We start from the raw sequence: 25,323 nt of genomic DNA, 5'->3' as shown, positions 1-25,323 counted from the left end.
AACATTATCCTAACTCTCCAAAACCCAAATGCATGCCTGAATTTCTTGAAACTCCATTTTCTGTCCATAATAAGAGTTCTCCTTAAATGAGCAATTCTTATGCATGGAGCCTGCTCATAGTGCATTGCAAACACAGCTGTCGGTGATTTTTATCCCATGAATTCTGCGTGTATGTCATGATCTTTTAGAAGCTAGGCCTCATGAAGTTTCCATTAAATCAAGTATTAATTGACAATTAGGAAATAGGAGTGGCAGTGGCAACAAAAATAAGGATAGTGAAGAATGATGGTCCACATAAAAGTGACAAAAAGTAGGAGACACCAAGATTCAGAAAATATTTCTTTATTTCACTAGAGTATATTAAGTATGATCATTACAACACATAACATGTTGAATTATAAAGATTCATATTAAACACATTCATTCATTTTCAAGTGTGCACATTATTCATGTACTGTGTCTGTAACTCCAGTTGGTCATTGAGAAGTAAGTCCAGAGTTCATCAGTTTACATAGCTATTTACCTCTTGGCCAAAGGTATCTATTTGGATATTTACAAATACTTAATTTTAATTTACATTATCATTTATTTTAAATGTTAATGTGAGTAATATTTATTTTTAATCACATATCAATATTTTATAATTCAATACATTGGTCATGTGTCACAACACATGTACTAAATGCATTTGTCTGGCTGATGATCTTAATTGGGTTTTACTTTTGGACTAGGACTTATATAAGGAGCATCCTGAAAAATCATAGTAGGGCTTATTTTCTGGTTTTAGTTTTTTTTTCAAGGAACTATAGTACAAGTTACAAATACTGTTATGCAAATAAGACATTTATGGTTGATGATGTCTAATTGTTTACCATGCACATATGTTAGTTACTAGGGTATACAAGATCTGATCCTCATTAAACAACAAATAAGAGCATGAATCCATGACTAGAAAATGATACAAAAGAGAACAGAATGATCATCTTTACAATTCCTTTATAGCTGTGATGATTGAAAAAAAGCATTTTTCTGACTTCTTTTATAGCAAGGAAAGTCAGTAATTTTGTGGTGTCACTTCCTGTTGAGTCAGGATAGAACAGAGAATATTTAATTTGTGAAAAGTTGTCTATTTATTAATTAACAAGGAAGGCATATAAGCAAAATGTTCATTTTTATGTTAAGGTTATATATTACTGTGTTCAAGTTTGGACTTGAGATTTTCAGAAACTAATCATATTGCAAACTGTTTTTGAAATCCATTGTATATTTTGGTGTTATAGATAGAATTCATGGGAAGTAGCACAGAAATAATATTTTGATATATTTAGATTTATAAATTCTAATGGTGATCAAATTCACAGATATGGTAGGAATGATCTACCATTCTTTTGTATGTATCTGTTTTAAATGTAGCTTCAGACATTTATCTAGTGTGTCATTCAAGCCTAGTTACTCAAGAGTTGTTTTTTATTTACACTGACCTGTTACAGCATTAGCCAATAGAGTGCCCATCAAGCATCACTTCATCCAGGATAAATACTGAAATAAATCATTAGGAGTGTACATTGGTGATTCTTATTATGTTCCAAAAAGGAAATACACATAATTTTTAATATTATTAAGATGTAAATTATTTTCCCATTCTAATATTTATGATTCAAAATTAATGACATTACTATATATGAATTTATACAATATTCAAATTGGCAGTAATTCTAAATAATAAAATTATTTTTGCAGTATTTTTTTCCTATTCATGAAATCTTAAAAAAAATTCAGATTTACCATTATGCCTCTTCTTTGCTTTTCTTTTATAAATAGCTACTCTAAGCTTAGGCTCATCCAAAAAACTTGACCAGAAAAAGTTAAGAAGTAATATTCAGAAGTTGCCCTTCATTTATCTGGGAAATATTTTCTCTGATTGATCACACTTTAAACAAAATATTAGCTTCAGTTAAATATGAAATAAAACAGACATAATAAAACAGACATAAAATAAAAACCCAAATAATAATATTAAATTAGAAATAAAGGTAATTTTTCTATAATGATTAATTTCACTATAATCACTGTAAATTTCAGTAAACGTTAAGCATTCATTGAACTTGTGACTCTTGGATGATTAACAAGAGATTACACTCAACCACCGTGTGTACGATAACAAATCAGTGTAGCACGAGCAACCCTCTCGCCCACAATAATTAGTGGTATACAGTTTCAGTATCTATGTTAACTAATTTATCTTTGGCAATGTATAACTTCACCATTACCTTTCAAATATTTTGTCACAGTATCCAGTTATAGAATAAGTAATGAAAATTTCCACTCATTTATCTGATCTAATTTCTACTGAGCATTATATATGTATATATAGTATAAATGTATATATTCTTAAAGAAAGATAAAAAAGAAAATTTTCTCAATGGTGGTGGCAAGTATGTATGATGTGAAGGAGGAAGGATATTGTGGATAGAGGAGGAAACAACACTAATAAATTTTGTTATAAATGAACATACGTGAACTAATATGACTGTCCTAACACAGATACATGGTGATTGGTTTTGCCTGAATATCATGGTTTATATATAGACTATTGGCTATTGTGTATTTCTTAATTATTTAGACAAAACTGTAGCTGAACTATCAAGCATCATTAGTATTTCCTAAAAGGGATCTGTATCATCATATTAACTTCAGAGTATTCTCATTATGAATAAGAGAGATTTAAATTATACAATGTGTGGAGGAACTGAATTATTCATGTGCTATCTTTGGAGGGACCTATAGTGCATGAGGCATAGAAGCCCTGCTTGCTCTGCTCTGGTGGGGGTACGAGGAGATGCTAAAGGCTGGTTGTTTGATCATAGATGGAATTTTACATCAACTGAAAGACACACTTCTGCCTTTACCAGTTGCCCTGATATAATACAATAATGTACATTTCCACTATTGCCGGGCAAAGGGCTTTTGATTTCTTAGGTCTTTTAAATGCTCATATCTTCTAAAATCCTGTATTTGTTTGCTTGCAATCAGTAAAAATTAAAGTTTTCTTGCAAACACAAAAACCTAAGAACCTAACTAAAGGAATTATAAGCAACAACCACTATAAAACTTAGCCTAATATTACTTATACTGATACCTGCAATTACAAGAGTCCAAGAACTGGGAAAATAAATAATGAATTATGATAATATAGGGTATGTTATTGTAATTTATTGTATGAATTTTCTGGATTTTTTAAAAAGTGTAGTAACATTGAGAATATACAGTAAAACAGGGATATACAATATAAATGAATGATACATAACTAAAATCATAAACATCAAATTTGAGAAGTATATTCTTATAAAATAGAAAGATAGCTTTTTAATATTTTTTAGTTGTTTTATAATGAGTAATTAACACTGATTTCTCTTCAGATTGTATAAATCTTTTTCCTTTTTTATAATGAGCAATTATTTTTAATCAAGGCTTTATTTTATTCCACAATAATTAGAAAATCATCTTTTATAATTAGAAAAAAGCTTTCTTAAAATAACAGGGGCCAAGGATTTAGCTCAGCCGTTCCACTGCCTGTTCGCAAGCTCAAGGTCTGAAGTTCAATCCCAGTACCAAAATAAAAAACAAAATAACAGTTGAAGAAATAATACCAGAAAGTTAAATTATACTAAACAGTTATTCTTTTTCATTAAAAATAAAAGATATCATTTGAATCTATAACAAGATAAGAAAGGGGTCCATATGAATTTGATGATTATAAGTATTACAAGAAACATGCTCCTTATAGCTATCACTAGGGATAATTTGAGGAAAATAATATACTAGAATGATTTGGACACAGTACGGTTAATGTGTGAGAGAACATTTAGTAAAGAATTAAGTGTTGCATGTATGCTATTTTTAATATTGTTTGGAAATGATTTAAATATCTTCGGTCTAAGCTTATGTATTTAGTTACTAAAATCCATTCTTTGGGTCGCAGACAGTCATTGACCATATTGTAAGAATTAAGACCTGTTGTTTAAATCACAACTGATACCTTTAAAAACAATATACATTCTTTTTCTCTTTACATACATACTCATCTTAATATACACAGAAAAAATATTAGACAAAATCCAACATCAACTTATAATAAAAATCCTAAAGTTGGAATAGGTGGTCTTTATCTCAACCTGATAAAACCCTTCTATGACAAACCAACAGCCAACATCATATTAAATGGTCAGAAACTGAAAATTTTCACCACTTCTGTTGAATATAGTTCTGGAAACATTAGGCAGAGCAATTAGACAAGAGAAAGAAATAGGATTAGGAAGGCAAGAAGTTAAATTCCTGTTATTTGCTGATGATGTGATACTCTACACAGAAGATGCCAGAAATGCCACAGAAAGACTCCTAAGTTTAATAACCAAATTCAGCAGCGTAGCAAGATAAAAATTCAACACTCAAAAATTAGTAGCATTCCTGTATATGAGTAACAAACTCCGTAAGAGGGAAATCAGGGAAACAACACCTTTCAATATAGCATCAAGAAACATGAAATACTTAGTAATCAATCTAATAAAAGCAGTGAGACCTTACACTAAAACCTACAGTACTCTAAAAAGGGAGCTCAAAGAGGATATCACAAAATGTAAAGGCATCCAGTGTCCTTGGAAAGGCAGAGCCAATATAATGAAATTAGCCATATGTCCAAAACTATTATGCAGATTTAATGCAATTCCAATCAAAATACCTCACAGAACTAGAAAATATCCTAAAACATCCTAAAATCCTAGAAGAGACCTAGAATAGCAAGAGCAGTTCTGAGTAGCAAGGGCAAGGCAGGGGATCCCTGGTTTGAATTTATACTACAAAGCTGCCATGACCCAAGGATCGATGGAACTTAACTGAAGAAACAACTCCAAGCAAACTCAGCTACTTTATCTTTGGTAAAAGGGCCAAGCCTTCACTGGAAGAAAGATAGCCTCTTATTAAATGGTAATTGGAAAGTTGGATTTCCGCATGCTGAAGACTGAGGACTGAACTCTTATCTCATGCATTGTTTCTTAATATGACAATCTCTCTAGCCATGCCACTAGTTCTAATTGTGATAACTGCAGTATAATTCCCACATATTTGTTGCATAAATTTTTAATGTCTAACACAGTTCTAGATTCTCATGGTTTAGATTATTTCTATTTTTGGTTTTCTTTGACTATATACAAATATGTTTGCTAATATTCTCAGTACATTACAGTCAGCTTTTCATCTCTTATTATGTCTCTCTGACTACACAATCATAAACTGCCATTGATTCTAATATATAATGTGCTACTTTCATTTCTATCCTCATCCTGTTTTCTCTGCAATATTTTACATGAAATTCTTCATACAGATCTTTCTTATTGGAATTATATTTCTTACTTTGTTTCCAAAACTTCGCTCCTAAGAACTAGATTCCTCTAAACTCTCAATCAAATTATTTAAGCTACCTATCCAGTAGACCTAAACTCAGTATAGCTAAAAGTCTTTCACTGTTTTCTCCCCGAAATAAATGCCTTATTTTCTTCTCATATGGTTGATAAAATTGTCATCCCCCCGCAGTTAGGATATACAGAGCTATTCTTAATTTCCATTCTCCAACTCCAATTTTTCCTTATTTGAAAAGTTTGAAATTTCTATACTTAAAAGGACATACTGGTATACTTGAAATTTTTTTAATCGTACAGGCACCTTCTACAAAACCTTTCCTTTCTGATAGGTCTCCTTGCTTATGCTCTATCTTATCCTATATACCCACAAACATACAGGGTCCACCCCAAAAAAGTATATACCAAGAAAAGAAAAGCTGGTGTTAATATTTACTATTACATTTACTGAGATATCATGAGATTAATACAAGTTACCTTTGGCCTCTACAATTACAAGAGACACTCAAAAGTGGTGGTCATTACCTGCCAGACATTTAGTAGAACAGTCAAAAAAAAAAAAAAAGAACAGCCAACTGCTGAAATAAGCATACATGTTTTTAGCAGACTGTATATGAGAGTTATGTTTCTAAAACATGGATTTAAACATGTCCTTCTATGTGCTATTATCTAAAGGGTAAGGCCAAAATCTTTCGGAAGCTGATCCTTAACTCTAGAGGAACACTTACCCATGTTTCCTCCCCACTGTCTTCAAATACAATAATTTTTTTTCCATTTCATACTGTGCTATCCATTCTCAGATTTTACCACTTTTCTTAACACCTTTGTATTCTTTATTCATATGCTGCTCCATATGCACTACTCAAATTGTTGCCATTTTGTGAATTCCTCAACTATAATCACTTCCATTGTTGTCTCCTTGTATTGATTGGTGTCTCTGTTGTGGAACAAAATAACTGACACCCTTTACTGAAAGGAGGAGAGGTTTAATTCGACTCATGGCTTCAGAGGATTCAGTCTGTGGTTATTTGGCTCTAAGGCAGACCCATCATGGCAGAAGGGCATGGTATAACAAAATGGCGTGGTTAATGGCAGTCAAGAACAGCAGGAGAGAGAAAGGATCCAGGGAAAAGATGTAGGTCTCTAGATATTGTATATATGACCTACCAGACACCACCCAAAAGTGTACTTTTCTAATCTTCTGAGCAGCTCTCAGGCAAATCAATTTAACCATCAAACTCTAATACACTCACAAAAACTGCATGTAAAAGCAGTTGCTCCATTACTAAAAAGTTCTAATCCTAAAATACAAAAAGCTGTTTTGAGTTGCTTTATGTCTGTTTCCTGTAACAAAAATGCCACTGCTGATAAAGCCTTCATGATTAGCTTCAGCATGGCAGCAAGTGTTCAACTAAGGATATTTGATCCGGGGCCAGGGATTTACCTAGATGGTGCTGCTGCCTGCCTCACAAGTGCAAGGTCCTGAGTACCAAAAAAAAAGAATATTGGTCCATTAGATATTTCCACAAATCCTTCATTTGCCAGATAAATGACTAAATAGAAAATGTATGAGATAATTTGTGATGTCAGCTGTGTCATGTCAAGATACAGAAATATTAGGAACAGGAAAAGTGTTAGATAGTGTCTTTTGTATAAGCTGGAATCTGCCTTTGCCTAGATTATATTAAGACCTAATTAAGTTATTTTGCCTCTACATGTTAATTATAAAACCCAATGAAGTTGATCCTATTCCTCTTTTTTAAGTGAAAAATGCAAAGTTTTAAACTATATTTATCAGTGCTTTGGGTACTTTACATTTGTTGAATATTGCAAGAGTAAATACCCATTTGTTTTTAAGACTAATATGATTTTGTATATCAAGCAGTTTAAAGATTTTTTCCCCTATGAATGCTTCATCAACTGCTTTATCAACAATATAGTCTTCAGGCACTTTTATAAAGTTAAGTTTGGATAAATGAAAGATCCTTGTCGAATTGGTAATCATGCAGGTATTCAGAGTGAAAGGGAGATCATATTTTAATTTAATTTCGGTGCCTCAAGACATTTTCCCTTATGGGCTATATTACTCTTCTCTGTCTACATATCCATCTCTTAAGAAATCCTAGCTACTCTTAATACATTTCAAATCAAGCTTTCCTGGATCTGGCTGATATATATCACTTAGTTCTGCCAAGGTCTCTTGAATTATATTAAAGTTTGCTTACTACGACACATTCAAATCCTAAATGATTTATAGAGGAATAGAGATACATTGAAATCCCAAAGATCATTTATATATTCTGATTCTAACAAATTTTCAGTACCTTATGTGGCTATAACTTGATTGTAAGTTCTTTAAGGACAAAAATGTTGCCTTACTCTAATGCCTACCAGGCTCATAGCTCCTTTCTAAAGGAAAATTGGCACTGATCATATGTAGTACACAGGATGCCACAAAAGCATGTTTCCTGGCTACATTCACTACAATTAATTGAACCAGATATTATATCCTGAGCAAAACACAACCACTTGTAAAATAAATAAAAAGCTTTAAAAAAAAAGAATACATAAAAAGTGAGTAGCACCCTCTTAGGGAGTATGATGCCATAAACCAGGCAATAATTCCCATAGCATTTTTTACGTGAAAACAGCAGAAACTGATTCTTGCTATAAGAAATGAAAAAGGTTTATCAGCAAAATAATAGATGCCTTACAGAAACAGAAAAAGCAGAAATAATAAGTTCTAAAAAAATAGAAAGGAAAGAGATCCAAAGATGGATACCAAAATTATTCAGCTAATGCACAACCTCTACCAGTGCTGCTGTCTACCACTGCTGCCATGCTACACGCAGCAACATGACAGCACACCACACTTCAACACAAATAAGCTTTACCTTTCTGTGCTGGTGAGATTAGAATTTTTGGTTAGAGCTTCACTTAGCTAAGCATAGATTCTGTACTTGGTTTTTGGTTACAAGAGGGTAGAGAGGAAAGCTAGCATAGCAGAAGTTCTGTGTCTCATCAATAAATCACAGAGTAGGAATTCTCCACAATGTATGAAGGGAAATGCAGTGTTGGACAACCAAAATGCTAAGAAAAACACTGTTGATATTATGTCTTCTCCTTTGTGGGTGTGATTGAAGCATATAGATTTTAGAACAAAGAGCATATAGCTTTAGTTGGGGAGTGAAAAAGGCAATATAGAAGCTGAAGAAATGAAAAAAGAGTTGCTGATATATTAATGAAAATCCATTAGCATAATGGTTTCATGTTTCCATTTGTAAGGAAACGACATGAAAGCAAAAGCTGAATTTTACAGCATCTTCCCACAAGATGAGTGTGAAAGATCTCTGGTGTAGACTCTTCCTTTACCAAAACTTACACTCACTTCATTATTTGCCCTTGTATTTCTGTAATATATCCCCCAAATAGAGTGATCTGCCCTTTTCTTGACATATTTTAAAACAGAGAATTCCCTTTTATACACATTTGCACACGTACACACACAGACACACAGACCTCTTATGCTATATACTCTTATAAACAACCTGATGAGCATAAATAATTAAATTGATAATGCTTGTTAGGGTCAAGATTGCTCACAATTTTGAGTAAAATCCATGAATTTTATGTTAAAAGCTTCTGAATATTATTCAAAACTTAAGGTTTAAAATCTCTCCCATTCTACATTTTTTTACAGTCACCCCAGTTTTAATATTTGCAAATACTTTTCATCCCAAAGAGGGAAATAAGTCCAAAGAACTGACAAAAGAGACAACAAATATCTAGATTTTTTTCCTGCTCTTACAGTAGAACTAGCAAGAAATTCCTTAAGGAACTATATCAACTTGTTATAGATGAGTTCTCCTTAGCTAAAACTATTCATTGCCAAGGGATTCAGGTTTTCTCTGCTATGTTATTTAAAATTGCCTCAGCAGTAATTCCTTCTTGCTTGAATTTCACCAAGTTCCCAGGACAGAAGCATGACTTCCCTAGATTTTCTTCATTCTAAATGTGTCTATCAGCAGGTGGGTGCTCCAGGGTAGAATCTCACTTCATGCTAGCCTCCTCCATGAGTTGGTTAATCACTCACGTCAATACAGGCTTATAAAGATACTGAGGTTTTATGTTTGTCATTGTTTTGTAACTCGTGCACTAAAAAACATAAACTAGGTGAATAAACAGATATATAAAATATCGATTGTTACACTGTTTACACTAATGCTTTGCATTTAGAGAACAAATTCCAAACTCCCTGAAGTCTGCAAAGAATAAAAACTCCTTATTATATGTACTTGCCTTTACCCAAAATTAGTCTGTACATAGTATTGCAAGCAAGCGACTGCCTCTACTTCATTACCCATTAAAGTATTTTTTAGTATATTCTGAGCAGTGATTAGGAAACTTGCTGAGGTTCAGTTTGGCTCAGCTTGTAGCAATGGTGGACATTTATTGATAGTGTCATGATGGTGTGTGCATAACCTGTTTTCCCATACATTAAGATTTTCCAGATAATTCTGCAAAACCTTATTAATAAGCAAACTGTAGTTGAGTCTTCTAGGAAACAGACACAGAGATGGGATTAAGAGAGCAGAAGTTTCATTGGAGAATGATGCATGTGAAAGGAAAACAGGAAGTAAAATTGGGAAAGGTGAGCTATGAAACCTTGAATTTGAGAAGAATCTTTGCCATGCTAATAGACAGTTTCCAAGTCAAAGATTGCCTATAAAGGAGTGGAACGTCACAATGAACTGGCTAGGCCCTTGTACTCCAGGTTTCCTGCCACTGGCTGAGTGCTTCCTAAGAGAAGCAAGGTCTCAGCTCAAAGCTGAGGCTGAGCTAAGGAAGTGAATGTATACTCACCACACCTTTGTAGCTGGGCAAGAGTCATTTCCTGAGGAGAATCTGCTAAAGTTGTCTGCTTCTTCACATATTCTGTTAGACTTTATGCCCTTGCCAAATTACCTTGGCAATTCTGGTGAAAGAGTATATGATTCCTCAGTAATTCAGGATGTTGACCTTTAAATTGAATTGTCTTATCTAACTCATTGTCTGAGTCTAGATTCTATTTTCTTGATACAATATGGGGTTGCTGGAATCGAGACTTGGCATTGTCATGATAAGATTGCAATAGTGCTGTGAAGAGCAGATCTCTAAATCATCTATTGGCTAGAATAGTGCATGGAGCTGTGTGAAGATTTTCATTGACCTGTTTATTGGACAGATACATCCTCTCTAACTCCATTACTATTGGTGGTGCCATTTCAGAATAAAGAAGTGAGATGGGGAATAGGCAGAACTAGAAAGTCATCAGTGAGGATAAAAACAGGGACTCAAAGAAAACCTGGTAGTCAGGAGTTATCCAAATGGTGCACACCAATCTTTTATTTGAGTAACCACACAAGTTTCTGCGACCCAGTGTGTTGGAACAGAAAACACCAGCACTACTAATATCAAAGGTATGATACACTAAGGAAATCCTGTATGAAAGCAGGGAAAGGCAGCACTAAATCACATTCACAAGAATTGTAATTTAAGGAGAGAAAAGATCACTTAGCTGGCAATAATATTACAGGTTCTATGCCTCCCACCAGGGCCCAGGGACCAAGCACTAGGAGTTGAAGCACAAACTCTGCAGAAACTCTCTGTATCCTAAAGATTGGGCCAGAGTCATCAGAAAGGGGGCTTCCAGACAGATTGGATGGGCTTTCAGGATAGAGTAGGGGCAAGTGCCTTCCAACTTTTGCTTGCTTATGGAGAAAAATCAAAGAACTGTTTCCTTATTCCACTGACTTGCAGAGCAAGAATTACTGATATCCTTTTCTTCAGCTGATTCTGGCAACATGGACGGAGAAAGGCAAATGTTTTGTCACTGATTGTGGTACACAATTAGGAATTCTTCGTTCTTTCACTCAACAGATTATTTACTGTCTTTTTTCTCTCATTGGGTTTATATTGGTACATTTTAGGAATACAGTACAGTTACATTCATTATTGGGATCTTGTACCTTTACATGACAGGTCTTGGGTCTCATTTTTTCCCCTTGTCCCTGCCCTCTCTTCAACCCCTCCTCCCTTCCCTATTTACAAATACTTTATTTCCATTTTTTCATATTTTTTATTTTCTCTTATTACCTTTCCCCTACCCCTCCCACTTCCCCTACACTTTTAGTCCTTTTCATCCTATTTTACATTATCAATTATATCATTAGGATCTTATGTACTATTATAGTTTTTCACACCACAGAAACTATTCAGTATTTATACATGTGTGACTTATTTATTTCACTTAGGAGTATATCCTCAATATGTATCCATTTTCCTTTGAATGAATCTAATTTTTCATTCTTTATGTCTGAGTAGTATTCTATTTTATAGAAAAAATAAGAAGATAAAAAAATTTTAAACACCCCAATTACAATCAATGAAATTGAAAATGTAATTAAACGTTTACCAACAAAGAAAAGCCCAGGTCCTGATGGATTCACTGCTGAATTTTACAAGACATTTATAGTAGAACTCCTGCCACTACTCTTTAAACTTTTCAGTGAAATTGAAAGGGAAGCGATACTTCCAAATTCATTCCTAGAAGCAAGTATTACTTTGATTCCTAAACCAGGGAAAGACCCAACTAAAAAAGAGAACAACAGGCCAATCTCCTTAATGAATATTTGCTGTCTTGCATGTCTCAAAATCTATGATAAGATATTAGTATAAGAGTAAGATAGAACCCTCATCTGAGAAACATATAACAGAAATGATGGTTATAAAGTACTGTGACAAATGAAGTAATAAAGAAACATTATAGAAGCACCAAAAAGATAGTCATATACTAATCTATTCTGTGCTGAGACAATGGTAAGACCAGTCCTAGAGGGCTCTTTGGAGGAATTCTACTCAAGGGGCATTCTAGGTATATAGATAGAAATTTTTAAAAAGCCTCGAGTGAGAATCAGAATGCAGAAGATTGGAACAAAAAAGTGAATCAGTGCCAACTTCCATTTAAATCACAAGGAAGTAGTAAAAAAAAAGTTTGTGAGTATATTTGGGTATGTTTATATAGATATATAGGAACACACACATATATTCTATATGCATGTATATTTACAACATTTTATAATCACATTGTTTTATGTACTTTTCTCACATGGATTATGAAATATTTTCATTTTTGTTTAAGAAGAATAAAAATTGTACATATCTTTAAATCACCACTGTCTAATACATGCATAGTGCTTAAAATAGTTGTTCATTAGATTATCTTTAACCTGATAGCATTAAAAACCCAGTTTTCTTCTAAGTACAGAAGTTAGAAATTCAGTGTCAACTTTGGCAATGTAAGTTCTATCAGTTCACCAGTGTTGGTTGAATGCCTGTTTGTAAAGTCCTATACTGTATGTTCTGAAATGATAGGAAATAATAAAATATTAAGTTAATTTTGACACTTCATATCCTACATGTACTTTATTATGTTCCTTGGGTATATCCCTAGTAACACTGGCTTGTTTGTTTCATTGATCTGAGTATCCAATATAGATCAATTGCAACCCTTCACGGTCAATCAATATTTGCTAAAAGATTATAACCTACATTGCCTAGAATGCCACTGGCTTTCACTTTTATATTTATATTAGAACACCCTTAGAATTATTTTTACAATGTAAATTTATGGCAATATAATGTACCTCTAATAGAATAAGTACACTTAGGGGTAGAGTTTGATGTTCTTTGGAAAATATCTACATCTGTGAAGATCGTAGACAAGATAAAAAATATTTTCATTACCCCTCAAATTTCTTTTTGTCCCTTTCCAGGTAAATCTTACCCTATCATCAGTCCTCTGTACCAGCATCCGCTGTAGTGTGGTCTGTTAGCATCACATTCCTTTTGTAGAATTTCAGATAAATCATATATTGTTTCATGCACTTCTTAAATTCAGCACATACAAAAAAGCTGATACCCAGCTGTGACATGGCTTAGTGGTTCCTTTTTATTGCTAAATAGTACTATTCCATTGTGTGGATACTCCATGATTTCTTTATGCTCATATTCTGATGGATATTATGGTTGCTTGTAAATTGGAACTATTTTGAAAGAGCTGCCATCAACATTCAGGTGAAAGTCTTTGTATAGAAACATATCTTCTTTGGGATATATAACAAAGAGTAGAATTTCTAAATTGAGTTGGTAGGTCCATGTTTACCTTTAGAGGAAGCTTCCAAAATTAGAGTTTATACCCCTGTTAGAATTTTTAAGTCCCAATAAGAAATTCCAGAAAGGGCACATGCTAAATCCTATGTTAATTTAAATATATGTATTCCAGCATGCAGTCTTTACATTCACTGATATTTTTACATGGAGTACTTACATCTTTCCGTCCTATTTTATTGACATAGCAGAATAAACATATTCCTTTTTACCTCTTTTAGCTATATATCTAGTCTTACAGGTATAAATGAGGTAGAAGTCTTTTATAGTTCTAGTTTACAACTGATAGCTGAATTTCACTTTAGGGAGCAATTTTGCTAAAGAATATGATGGTTTAGAACATGATAATAGGAAAGAAAATTAAGAAGAAAAAATTGGTATCAGATTGATCTTCTGAGCTCCAGTTCTTTCCATCACAAAGGTAGACATAATAAAAATGCTAGCCACTTCTTGTCATGTCATGTGAATTAAGTCTTAGGAGTTCCTGAGTGGAAAACATTTTATATCTGGTAAAATTTTTCAGTGAATTCATTGAAATGCCATCTTCTAAGAAATCCATTTTGAAAAGAATTGTACAGTGTGAAAATCACCAGGTAAATTGGAAAGAAATGTTTCTTCAAGTCAAAAATTTCACTTGTAATTTCGCTTATCAAGAAATTCTCAGAGTCTCATTCTCTAGTGTGTGTTCCTCTGCAGAGAGCGTGAGACGCGTGAGATACAACTCGCTAAGTAATTGGTAGGAATGCTTGCCCTACAGAGGAGAGGGGTCACTTTACAGGCCTCAAAACCAGAAGAGTAGGTCATTTCACATAGAATCTCCTAAATGTTTAGCTAGAGACATTAGTAGTTATGAGAATTACAAACTACCTTATGGTCTTAATTAAGAAATTAAACTTTAAAAAAAGGACAATGTGTCAATGAAAACTATGGCCATGAACAATCTATTCAGCTCTGTGTTTTCAGGAATTAGTTATTTACTATTTGGTTTTCATAGGAATTTCTCTCACAGCATATTGACTACATGTAGATACGAGGCTGGTCCCTTTTAACATTTTCAAGTTGTCCCAATTTGTCTCTAGACCACTCTTCTCTTCTTTTCAGCACTTTACAAGCTTGGTCTGATACCTTCACCTCATGTAGTGCTCTAAAGACCACCATTTGCATCGCAGGCCCAGCTCTTCACAAAGCAGGCTTTGACATCTTCCTGCTTATATTAACACAGACTCCATCTCAAGAAAGCATCTTGGTACATTTGTTAACAAAATAGTTAACATGTATTGGAGCACACACACACACACACACACACACACACACACACACACACACACACCTGGTTCAGGAGTGATTGAAAATTGTGCTCATGGTTAGGGTTATTGATACATAAAGAAAGAGCCACTAAAAAACTTACTGACCCAGGTCAATTTCATATGTAGTTGGCACATTAAAAGATGTATTAAGCTGTTTCTCTTTGCATAATTTTCCATTATTTTCTTCAGAATTATGATTGTGTTTATAAAGCAGTCTCTTGAGATTTTATGCTTTTAGAATATCATCTATTGTAAAATATATCTGGGCTTTTTTTGCCCATCTAGACATTGTCTATATTTTGATGTATATATGACTAATTAAGTTGAAACTATATATGTCACATTTTTATTCTTTCTTCATTCATTAACACAACAGATATTTTGGGGGTTCCTGGATACAGCTTAGAATTGTTTTTGTTTTCTTTGCTTTTTGTTGGTGTTAATATTATTAAAGATTTAATTTGTTTGAGAAAAAATAGTACCTTTATAATCTCCTATCTGAAAGATTTTTGCAGAATTAGAAATTGCCTTTAATTTTCACATTTTTTTAAGATTCTGAAAACTGACTTAGTAGGAAAGGCTAATTCATCTAATGTTATCACTAGAAAATGAGGAGTTCAAGATGCAGAAACACTTTTAATTATGTGTGCTGTTAAAGGTTTATATCAAAATGATGAACAAATCAGGAAAATGTGAATAGTTATAGTTTATCCTTTAATTCTCAAAATGCACATACTCATTTTTATCATGTTACTACAGTCACTACATTTCTTGTTGTATCAAAATATTCCCTATTTTTGCTGTCAAATGAAACCTTGCAATTTACAAAAGTCAATTTTTACAATAATGTTGGTCAGGAATTGAATTTTAAATTTTCGGGTAATCAAATTGTGTTCCATCTGGCTTGGATGATTAGTCAGTAGTTGAGTTGAGTGCATATGAAGATAAAAATGTATATCTGAACATGGTCAACTGTGGTGACAGAACTATAAGAGGGTCAAAATTTACTATCTCAAAATAGAGGTAGATGATTCAAACAAATAAAATAGTGGTTACCAAGGAACCATTTGTTTTTAGAAATTTAAAGACCTTTGAAGAAATTTCAAATTGCTAAACACTTAATAAGAAGCACTTATTCAAAGAAGTCAACTACTACTGAGAGTCAACGGAAGAAAGTCTGGCAAATGTTCAAAGTAAATTACAAAGACATGGTGGTCAATAGTATTGAAAGGCACTTAGAAGCCACTATCAGATTATCAGTGTTCATGCTACTGGAACCAAATAATATCTTAAATTTGTTTCAGTAGTTCCTATCCAACTACCGTCCATGTATTATGAAATTCAAGTAATCTTTATATTATTGTCAAATTCTACCTTAAAGAGAGCTTTCACAAAGGACATGCAATTCATATCTAGAGTTACTGTCATTTCGAGGCTAAGTCCCATAGAAATTCATAACTTAGAAATGAAAGTCACAAAGATGCAACTGCCTTCATAATGCCAATGCAGCAGTTATAAATATTTCATGAACATTGCATGGGCAGGGGCAGATCTCCATTTTCATGAGTTAGAATTTGTACAGCTAAGTCTCCAGATTTTACTATTCATAATGCACAGTATGCCCTGTAGAGCATTCTATATAGTGCTCTTTAATATTTATGTTTAATGAAGAAATTACTGTTCTGAAAAGAGAACAAGCCAAGGCAAAAATTTCTTGTTAAAGTATTAAGTTTTGCTGAATAGAGATGATAACAATCAACAGAAATTACCTCATTGCAGTATCTTACCACATAAATACATAACTTTTATAACAATACAGGGTGACAGATCAAGACACATTAAAATTAAGTGAAAGGTTCTTTCTAAAGGTTATAACATCAGAAATTCCATCTTAAAGAATTCAAAAGGTTAAAATGCAAAAAGCAACTTTCTTTCTTACATATAAAAATATTAATTACAAATGATATACTTGCCTACTATTTCATAGTTTAAATTTATGCCTATATTTTTCCTGGGCTTTTCTTTTATTCAAAAAACATTTTAACTTGCTAAGATAATATTACCAAGTTCAACAATGAATTGCTATTGCATATATTAAGGTAATTTATCAAAGCACATTATCAGTACCTGTCAGAATAAATTTTGCACTCAAAGTAATGGAAAAAAGGACTATTGTATGTGTTTAAATCAAAGAACATTACTACAGCTAAGGTATTTCAATGGAAAGGATACGTGTTTGCCCTCTAAATGATACTCCTTCCATGAGAAAATAAAAGCTTGAAAAATCACAGGAAATAAGCACAGGAAAACGTCTATTCCTTGCTTTTAAAATGAACATTTGATATTTTATTTCATTTTGTCATTTTGATCAATTCTTTCAAGTAGATGAGTGTTGGAAAATGCTGCACAAATCTTGGTAACATTTACAAAAGTAAGCTGAAGTTACTGATCAGCTCATGTCAAATCCAAGCTGATTCATTCCACTTTAGCACATTTAGACCAATGATGAAGTTGCAGATAGATTTTCTCTTGAATATATTTCAGCAGGACTAAGTCTTCTAATAATGAAAGCAACAGGCTTCAGACTGAATACCATTCTCCTGGGAGTTTGCAGTTCAAATATATTTTATTAGGCTTAAATTACCAATGAGGTCACTAGAAATTCTGTAATGTTTCTTGAACTTACCATCAGAAGTTTATGTTTCAGTCCTGATAATACTTGACTGAAAATGAGAAATATCTGCTTCCATTTGGTTCTTTGTAATTTTATTTTCCAAAGATTCCCTTGAGGAATTTAACGTTTATGTGATGAATTTGCAGTTCCCTTGAAGTGTGTTAACCTTAGTTCCCTAATGAGTCTAGGTGTAATGCTGAAAAGGAATTTGAGAATTATATCGTGTAGCTCATTGTCAAGTTGGATTTGTCTTGCACATCCCCAGCTTTGCTATTGCTGCAGTACACATTTTGATCACAATTCTTTAATTATGTTCTATATTTAACTGACCTATTTGAACAGGATCCAGAGCTGGTACGGAACATCTGTCGCTGGGTTAGGCAAGCTGTTCAGGTTCCTTTTTTTGCCAAGTTGACCCCAAATGTCACTGATATTGTAAGCATCGCAAGAGCTGCAATGGAAGGTAAGAACTAGACTTGCATCAGTTGCTCAGTTGTGTAAATATTGGCCTGAATTATGTAGCATATTGAAGTATGTCTTTTTCCACAAGTATTTGGGTATATCTTTGTTTATGTTTTAAGAAAAGTATTAAATTGAGCACTTGAACTCACAAATGAAGTGGATTTACACTTGGACTTCATCCAATAAATGGACACCAAATTTTAGCCTGGAAACACAAGATCCTTTATAATTTTTCCAAAAACTTATTTTACAAAGAATAATCACATACAGGTACAAATTCCCTATGATGAATGTTATCATTATGTATATCTAAAATGTACTAGTAAAAATATAAAATGCTTGAAAAAAGTTATTTAAAAAGCTACAGTTACAGCAAACCACCTCCAAATTAAAAAGCTCGTAATGTAACAATTCATCAGTAGCACTTGAATCTTTAATGAGATTAAAAAAAAGATATCAGATCCCACACTGTGAAATTGCTGTGTTTCCTTCATATTAGAGAGTGCAACACACCACCTTAAACACATACTCAATATCTGTTGAATACATAAATCATGCAGTCGATGCATAACTTTACAAATCACATGTGTTTATCCTCTATTCCATGGAAATTACATTCTGACTTGCAAAGAGATTGTAAGTTACTTGAGAAATAACACTGAATACAAAACATTTGGCAACAATATATCTACCTAATCATTTTGAAAATGAAGTCATGGTAATTCAAAACTTTTAAATATGCCTAGCCTTTTAAGTGTGGTTGTAAGAGTTAAATTCATGCATGTATTTAAGAAGAAAAAAAGCTCTTTAGTGGAATTAGTGTCCATTTTCATATAGGTTAGGTAAGTTTGATTGGGTTTTAACCATCTTCTCTTTACAAAACCCTGGCAAATGTTGTGTCTTCCACAGGTGGTGCAGATGGCGTTACAGCCACCAACACAGTTTCAGGTCTGATGGGCTTAAAAGCAGATGGCACACCCTGGCCAGCAGTGGGTATTGGAAAGCAGAGTACGTATGGAGGAGTGTCAGGTAGGCGCCCGCCTCTCCTTGCATTATGCTTCCTTGCAAATTGCTGAAAAATCAGGTTATTATGTTGCAAGCAACAGTGTCCTGATTTTTTAAAATGATCACAAATTCTGATACATTGCTGGTCACTATTCCTAATAGTTGCAACAAATGGAACAGATTGAATGTGAAGGCTCAAGCGATTGTGACTCTTAGTACAAGATGGGAGAATACCAAAATAGAGTGAAGCACAAATTCTATTCTCTTCTGATCTGTGATCTCTTGAGAATTTCTCAGTGTCATGATTGCCTTGCCGATTATTAGTAAAGGCTAATAATAGATCCTTTCAGAAGAAAAATATATGCACCCTAATTGTAATATCTTTTTCATAGTCCGAATTAGTTTCTATGCTTCTTAGAATTTTAAAATCTACCTCCTTAAAACAATATCACTTTCACACCTGTTCCAAATACACCAATAGATATTACATTTAAGCTTTGGCTGACAAGACATTCCGGACCTCACACCTTTCCACATTCTTTCCCATCCTCAAATACTTGCATTTGAAGAAAGAGAGAGAAGTTTTAATCCCAAGGTCTCATTTGGTCTCTTTGCCCTGTGTACTCCGTTGCTGTGACAACATGCACTCGGCCTTGCAAAGACAATGCTGTGAGGTTCTTGACTGTGCTAGTATGGGGATTAGTCTCCTTGGTGATGGAGAAAGTGGTAGACATGCATAACAGAGCAGTGCCCCACTGTTCAAGAAAATCATTGCTGAAGCAGACCAAAAAATGTGCTTTTGGAAGAGGCTAGATAGACATAAATAAAACTCTATCCATGGTTAGTTTTTTTGTGGTGAGAGAGTGAAGTATGTCCATGAGCTATAATAAAACAACAGCAAAAGGTTATATTCTGCTTTTAATTGAATGCCCATCCTGTGTTATCAAAAAGAGAGGCTGACAAGCAGCACCTGCTCAGACCTGCACCATTCTTTTATCAGGAGCTATCAAACAGGGTCTTAACTATTTCTGTACTGCAGAGTAACATGGGCGGTGTTAGCATGTGCCCCAGAAAGAGTCAAGAGATTCCAGAGTTGGGATGTAACATGCACTATGCTTTCTGTCAGCCCATTTCAATTTTTCCAGCCTGCCATCTTGACAGCAAGAGAATAAAGGAGGTCACAGAGGGTGCTGAACATTAAAAATTAATAAAAGAACTATTGCAGTAGTATTTTATATAAGTAATACCATTCACAGTTTTCCATTTAAGCTGCAATTTCTGAATATTCTCCCATACTATAACTCAGTCTAATAAAACTACAAAATTACAGCACTAGAAAGTCTTTTGTGTCACAGTCTTTAAGTATACACACAGAGGAAATTATAGCAGTACCTGAAAACAAGTTCAGCAATACCTCAGGGCCTGTTAGCATTTCCATAAAACTCTATTTCTAAGATGTATAAATTCATATATAAATATTCACTTAGGCTATACATTTAGTTAAGCCTAGATGGAACATTCATGTTAAATAACAGAAAGTCCCTAATATTTTTAAGGACTTGTACCTCATTCCTAATAGTTTCTACATTAAGTTCCTTCACATTAAACAATCTGTTTTGAAAATAGCCTTTTTCCATATTGACACAATTAATACAGTTTTCCTTCTTTAACATAGTGCGTGCTTTGGTTTAAAGGTAATACAATCAGTAAATCATTTTAAACAGGCCCTGATAATATATTTTAAGACAGAAGCACATTCCATAACAAAGTGCTTTCAGCATGAGTTACAGCAAAGCCTAGCCTAGTAAGATTGTGTTAAATAATAATGGTTTCAAATTTTAGGGGTGATAAAAATATAAAAGTGGCTAAATAGTATTGCTAATTTATCAAATATGGATGCCAGAACTTTGAAATCTGCTTCAATATAGAAACTTACACAAAATATGCTAGATATTTTTACAAGATTAAAAAATTACCAGAGTAGAGTGCTATATTTTTTTCCCAAGTGTTTTTTCATAACACTGGAGTGCCTGCTTTTACAAGAGCTGTTTGAGTCACAAATATTTTCTAAACAAAAACTAAAGAATTAAATTTTGGATACCCACCTAACAGTGCATAATTATCTATCCACTTCTGGGAAGGGATTTTGTTTTCAATACAATTTCTAGCCCGTTGTTCAATTTGTAGTATTTTTTCTCAAAATAAAATGTTTGAAATAGAGGTTTTGTTTTGTTTAAAAGGAAAAATAGTGCAGTACCCAAGTTACTCTTCCTACCGTAAGAAAACAATCACCTTTCAGCATTGTTCTCTGTGGACAGTAATGTGAATATGAAATATCAGCTAAGCATTGCCACTTGGTTTATTTCAAATAAAATTATACTGGATTTTAAAGAAATATTTTTCAAATGTTGTATCTAAACTCTTAAGTATGTGATGGAATCAAGCTTAATGACCTACAATCAATATTTTTTTGAAAATGAAATAGAATAAGATACCTCAGAATGTTTGGCATATATTTAGGATAAGCATTGTTTGGTCAAATTTCTTTTTCAGTTATGTTAACATGCCATATTTTTGATGGGTAATTATTTTGTCAATATTCTGAAAAATTTGCTAAATTATTTATTTAATGTTTCTTTAAGAGTGTTTGCTTATTGGTTGTACTTTTCCAAAACCATTTTTCATGTAAAATTTACATTTGCTTGTAGGATTAATATCTCGTCAGGGGGGAAACTTAGTGTTGACAGTGAGATAAATGATAATTTTGGACTCTACTTCATTCATGACGCTGATAGTGTGTTGTCCCTTGTGAATGTTCACATATATCTCTGTGCTGCTGTATGTAAATCATTTTCCCAGAACAATTATTTGTTATTTCTTAAGAATATTCTTCCACCTATATTCTAAGTTTCAATTCATTCCGTAATTGTCTTGTGTACAACAAGATTAGTTCTTGGAAGAATGGTTGTCAATGACGGGGGATCTAGAAGTTCTCCAAAGTGGAGTTTTCTCGTATTGTTTAAAATAAATTATAAATGGACATATTCCAACATTTATCATAGACTGAAAGTTTCCTGTGAAGTCCTACTGTGTTTTAGACTGAGATCTATGTTTACAGTCTTCTGTATGAATTAGATGCCTGGGTGAATTATCTCAAAAAGTCTATGGTAGACAAATGTTTCAATACTGGAACATGGAACGTATACTACCCCATGTGCTTGAGATCATTGAGTAAAGAGTAAGATAACTCAAGGACCTTCCACATGCTTGCCAAGAGTGTATGATTTTTCAATTTCACATTTTACAGGTATGAAGTAGATTCCACATTCATTATATTTATATTGTACCATATCAGGTCATGTAAATAACACAATGTTAAATGGGTTTCTCTCAAGTAGCTAACTTCAAAAAAGTGTGAAAGTTCTCCGTTGAAAGAAATTATTAAGTCTATAGAAAGGTAACTTCTACTAGTTGCATTTTACAAGTTATATTAAGTGAGAGAATTAGTATCACTTCCTAAGGTCTTGTCCTCAATCTTGCTAGTTTAGAAATTATTTTCCCCTCTCCACAATTATCTGCAGGTGAATAGAAGCAGGGAGGGGGGCTTCAAAGATATGAACCAATATTATAAGAGAATGACTTAAAAATTTGAATCTCATTCATGAAAGAAATTCCTGGCAAGATTCATCCTCACATATGGATCCCTAAAAGTTAAATTATAGATGAGGTGATTTCATAGTGAGAATAACACGAACATAAATTTTGTTCAGTATTCATAAGGGATATTATCATGAAACTGTTGATTAAGCTTTGCAATACAAGTACTTCTGTTTAAAAAATTGTTTCTAAAAATGTCATTCTCTACTGCTCTTTGCATAATATACTCTTAACATTGGTAAACTGCTACCATCTAACTTGTCTTCTTCTAGAAGCCAAGCAGAAAACCTTGGATATATCAAGTAACAGTTGATTCTTTTAAGCAAATTATTGTGTTTTGTGTGTGTGTGTGTGTGTGTGTGTGTGTGTGTGTGTGACCGAGGGAGTAGAAATTCATTGCTTTTTGCATATTTGATTGGAAGAAATTCTAATCTCATCTGTAAATAATGAATTGTAAACTATATCCTTGAATGCATTAATCACTTTTTTACTACTTTTAGTTTAGTTTTCTTTCTTATCTTAATTTAAAAATTTGATCATTTTTACGACCTTGTCCTCAGATAATGAACACATCTTAATACAGCTCCCAACTCTGTGACTACTATCATTCATCTATATGATTGTGTTATCCAGGGCCAGGGATTTAGCTCAGTGGCACTGTGCCTACCTCACAAGTGCAAGGTCCTAAGTTTGAACCCTGGTAATAAATAAATAAATAATAAATAAATGTGGTTATCCAGCTGTGGTGTGGCATTTTCACATTTTTCACATGGAGTTCTCCCTATTAGTATAACGGTTAAAATGAGTCCTGTATAGCATAAACTAAGGATATGTCTTTCCTTCAGTTGACTTCATGAGGATAATTTTTTTTAATCAACAGCTATATTAAAGCAAAGAATAAGATTTTTCAATGGAATAAACTCATTTAAGATGTTTTGTTGTTTCTTGTGATTTTACTGCCCTTTATTAATATGAGCTTGACACATTTCTTACTATTACTTATTTCTTACTATTACTATTATTCCATTGTCCTGTATACATTGTTTGCTGCATATCTAAACACATATGTGTATACACACATAGGTAAAAGATCTGAAATAACTTCCCAGGAGACACTTTAAGTAATAATTTAGGCTCAATGCAACTTACTTCCAACAAGCTTAAAAATTGTTATACATGATTTTGCTAGTCATTTTTTTTCTATTTTATCAAAGAAAAGGAAGTTCTTATCCTTCATTTTAAATTTTTGATGCTTGATTCAAATTATTAGGTATTAACAGTTAAAACAATACTTATTTAGTATTAAGACAAACTTTTATTATTAATTTCTGAATAATTCATTGAAGAAAGTCTTTTAAGATTTGACCTCTTTTCAAATTTGCTAATTGAAAATAAAATGTAGAAAATCTAGAAAATGTCTGTGTATTTCTCAACACATTATAATGCCATAGTCTATAAGTGTTCTCTCAGCCTGCAAATAAATAAGTAATTTGATAACTAGCTATGTGGGCTACTGGAGGCTGAGTTCTAACTGAACGTTTGTATTTATAAACCTCCTAAAGGTGTTTCATTATAAAATGAGCATAGTAATTGCCAATAAAACAGGATACAAGTATGAACTTTGCTAGTAATTTGTAGCTCTGTGCTGATGTAGGGCTGAAAGTAAGTGTAAAATATATAGTGTAGTAAACTTGTACAAAGGTGTATCATGATAATTACTTAAAAAGAAATTTTAAACCTTCACTCCACTTTGTATATTTCATGATTTAAAAAAAAAAAAAAAACAATCTGAACTGTTGGTACCATGAGTAGATAAGCAACATGGCCTCTATTGGACCCTACATAAATACAAATCCAATATAATCCCCCTCATCTTAAATTTAAGCTTTTTCATGAATGTATTTATGAATATTTGCATAAAACCAGTAAGATGGAAAAACATACAATAGATATGATACTCAAAAGTGTTAGTAACATTTTTCTTTAGAATAACTATTTAGAATAACATGCAAGCATCGGGGATTTTGGCAGAATCCCTTAAGTTCTTGCTTTGCACATTACAATTGTATCACAAAATATAGTGTTTTTTATTAGAAAGTAGTTGTTAATGGGCTTAATTTTTTAATATGTCAATCACATGACCATTGATGCATAAAATCTTTTTAGAAACACACCTACTGCCGTAAAATTAAAGCTATGCATTATAACCATCTTTATTAATAAAATCTTAAATTTTAGCACTGAAATGTATGGTAGCCTGATAGATATAGATATAATTTAAGTGAATAAAAATGTAATGGTAAATCATACCAAAAATAATAATTAAAATGAAAGCTTTCCATTTTATTCTTATTTTTTAATACCATGTGTACCAAAATAATAAAAAAATTATTTTTTATTCATATATATAAAAACTTTCTTAGGCTCTCACAAATTTAACAGGTCAAACTATTAATGATCTTTTTATACAAATATATATATATATATATATATGTGCATATATACATAAATATATATACAAAAATGAAAATGTTTGCTGTCTTAGCCACTAGAAAAATACAAATCAAAACTACATGAGATTCCATCTCACCATAAT

At 32.8% G+C, this 25,323-nt stretch overlaps 1 protein-coding gene across 1 annotated transcript in view; it reads left to right on the top strand.

Annotated features, from left to right (window-relative positions):
• Dpyd (dihydropyrimidine dehydrogenase) overlaps nucleotides 1-25,323 on the top strand; it is an 826,486-nt gene that overhangs the window by 579,189 nt on the left and 221,974 nt on the right. Inside the window, exons 18-19 of the mRNA XM_010639922.3 lie at nucleotides 17,946-18,066; nucleotides 18,975-19,094. Coding sequence (XP_010638224.1) covers nucleotides 17,946-18,066; nucleotides 18,975-19,094 — 241 coding nt within the window. The remainder of the gene's footprint in view (nucleotides 1-17,945; nucleotides 18,067-18,974; nucleotides 19,095-25,323) is intronic.

Source organism: Fukomys damarensis, unplaced genomic scaffold, assembly GCF_012274545.1.
Source record: "Fukomys damarensis isolate Sample0158 unplaced genomic scaffold, DMR_v1.0_HiC HiC_scaffold_33, whole genome shotgun sequence".
Classification (NCBI taxonomy): domain Eukaryota; kingdom Metazoa; phylum Chordata; class Mammalia; order Rodentia; family Bathyergidae; genus Fukomys; species Fukomys damarensis.
Note: the sequence above shows the minus strand (reverse complement) of the source record. Positions and strands in the feature narration are given on the sequence as shown.